The sequence below is a fragment of the Cornus florida genome, unplaced genomic scaffold (genome assembly GCF_030987335.1).
Source record: "Cornus florida cultivar Cherokee Brave unplaced genomic scaffold, ASM3098733v1 CherokeeBrave_3.0.0_Hap2_Chr02, whole genome shotgun sequence".
NCBI classification, from domain to species: domain Eukaryota; kingdom Viridiplantae; phylum Streptophyta; class Magnoliopsida; order Cornales; family Cornaceae; genus Cornus; species Cornus florida.
The window spans coordinates 31,054,304-31,056,705 of NW_026775572.1; the positions used below are offsets into that span (position 1 = coordinate 31,054,304).

Genomic DNA, 2,402 nt, shown 5'->3' on the forward strand with positions numbered 1-2,402 from the left:
CTAAGTTGACCTGCCTGAACTCTGAAGAGGTACCAACATGTGATCCTGCACGCCCCTTTCCTAGAACCATTCCCAATCAAACTCTACTCTTCGCCAACTAATATGCGTGTCTTCCTTACTTCAAGCGTCTTAGGAATCCGTCCATGACAAATGACCGGAAAATAAATATATTTAACACGACTGAGTGATATAAATTATGTATGAAACTTTAATAGTTCATTGCATAGTGTTCACGGATGCTTCGAGTGAAGTACCATATTCTAGATCGGTATTCCGAGATCTCAATATACATGTTTTTTAATTTTTATTATTCATAGAATAATTAATACTACTACGTATGAATAACGTTAACTGATTTTATAGTGATTTAGCTTAAGTGGTATCTCCTCTTCGGAGTTATTTTAAATATTTATCTAATCTCCTCTTGGCAATTATCGGAGAACTTTTTCTTTTGGGAAGTCCCATTGGAGGAAACTCATAAAGAACAAATTTTACAAACTATTTCATGGGTTATATGATTTCTTACACCCAAACACAAAGAAAGTAAAATAGAGAGTTCATGGCAATATTGTAATTTTACGAAAAGAATGGATATGAAGGAGCCCCGTAATTCATCAACACCATAAAAATGGAAACATAATTAAGCCTTTCTTTTTCAAGGCAAAAAGAAAGAAAATATATTATATATACATAATCAAACACTTTGAAATCTCACTCTAGAAGTTGGCTGATCATTTCCAATCAAGTGCATGTGCATGCACCGGGAGCATATGGGACTATATGCTCGGAGCTAAATTACGGAGTGATCTAAAAGACTCACATCTCTATCAAATCACACACACTGTAGAAGTTGGCAAGTACTAATCATTTAGTATCACCTTGAAGACACAGGGTTCAAAGCTCTTCCGACAAACCCATTCATTGCATCATAACTCTTTGAACTCAAGCCCAAACACCCAAGCAACCCTTGCCTGTAGGGCAAGAATGTCTTTTTCCTCATCTCCTCCGCCTGAGCTCTGTTCGCCGTGTAATGCATCTCATGAGCCGACTTGCTCAACCCCTTCTTCCCAACTTTTCCGGCCACCGGCTTTTTATTCGAATCTCGGACACTCTGTTTCACCTTCTTCCCATCACCATTATTCACAGTCTCCGCTGTTGAAGAAGAAGCCATTGAATCAGTCGATGATTGTGTTGAACTTGAAAGCTTCCAATCTTTGATAGGTGAGAACGATATGGAGGACCAGAACTTGTGGTTGTGGTTGTTGTTTCTTCCTTCGCTTTTGCTTCTGTAGAGCAGTTCTTTCAGGAACACCCACCTCTTCGAGCTCCGACCAGCCGACGAAGACCTAGACGATGAAACAGACACCGCCGGCGTCGTGGATGACTCCGTCTCTGTCTGCTTCACTTCAACGTCTTCAAAACTCAGATCCATTTGGTTACTGCTATCATCATCGTCTATCTCACCTTTGTACCACTGAAACGACAACGTGCTTCTCAACGGAGACATCGATCTGGTTCTTCTCCGCAAAGACCGATCTCGCACAATCACATCTCGTCCTCTCCCGATTTTCTCTGTTTCATCGGTTTCGTCACCATCTCTTTCGGTTTCGTCCAGATCCAGCAACGGCGTCAGCCTCTGCGGCCGTTGGAGGTGCGACGACAGCTTCATCGGCCGGATCTGGCCGTTCAAGAACAGCTCGTCGGCGGAGCTCATCGATCCGGCCGACACCGAACCAGTCGCCGGAGCCTTTGCAGAAAATTCGAAATCGAACGAGCTGAAAACGGAGGCTTTCGTGTCTACAGTAGATGGCGAATGATGAGATGAAGAAAGAACGAAATGTATGGGACTGGCCGGAGCGCTGTAGAAGAAGCCGGAGAGAGGCGGGCCACGGCCGGGGCTGGACGGAGCGCTGACGTAAGGAGTGGAGCAAGAGCTGTCGATGTCGACGTCGGAGAATGCGTTGGGATCGCCATTGTTAGGGTTTTGAAGGTCTGGTGTGGAGGTTTCGCTATTGTTGTGGTTAGTGGCAGTTTTGAGTTCTTTCATTTTTTGTGATGAGAGAGAAAGTGTTGGGAGAGACGAGAGTTGTGATGTGAGGGAAAGAAGAACGGTTACTTGTAAATGAACTTCGACGCCTATTAATTTGTGTATTTATATCGTTGATACGCGTTTTCATTCACTGTACAAACTATATTACAAATATTAATTTATTAATATATACATATTATATATTTTTACCAACAAATATTAAATTACTTTACCACTCTTCTACTTTATCCAAGTTGTCTGTATAATAATACAATAGAATAAAGAGTTTAACAAATAGAATAGGTTGGTTGAGTGGTACTTAGTTTCAGTGGTTTTATTAATTTTTTAAGGTCCAAGTCCCAAGAAAGCAAAT

The 2,402-nt window shown here is 41.8% G+C and overlaps 1 protein-coding gene across 1 annotated transcript; it reads right to left on the reverse strand.

The window, feature by feature from the left end:
- Nucleotides 1-588: 588 nt before the first annotated feature.
- On the reverse strand, nt 589-2,130 carry LOC132294555 (uncharacterized). Its single transcript, XM_059792456.1, has one exon. The coding sequence runs from the start codon at nt 2,045-2,047 to the stop codon at nt 875-877; it is 1,173 nt and encodes a 390-aa protein (XP_059648439.1). The 5' UTR covers nt 2,048-2,130; the 3' UTR covers nt 589-874.
- Between the last annotated feature and the right edge of the window lie 272 nt (nt 2,131-2,402).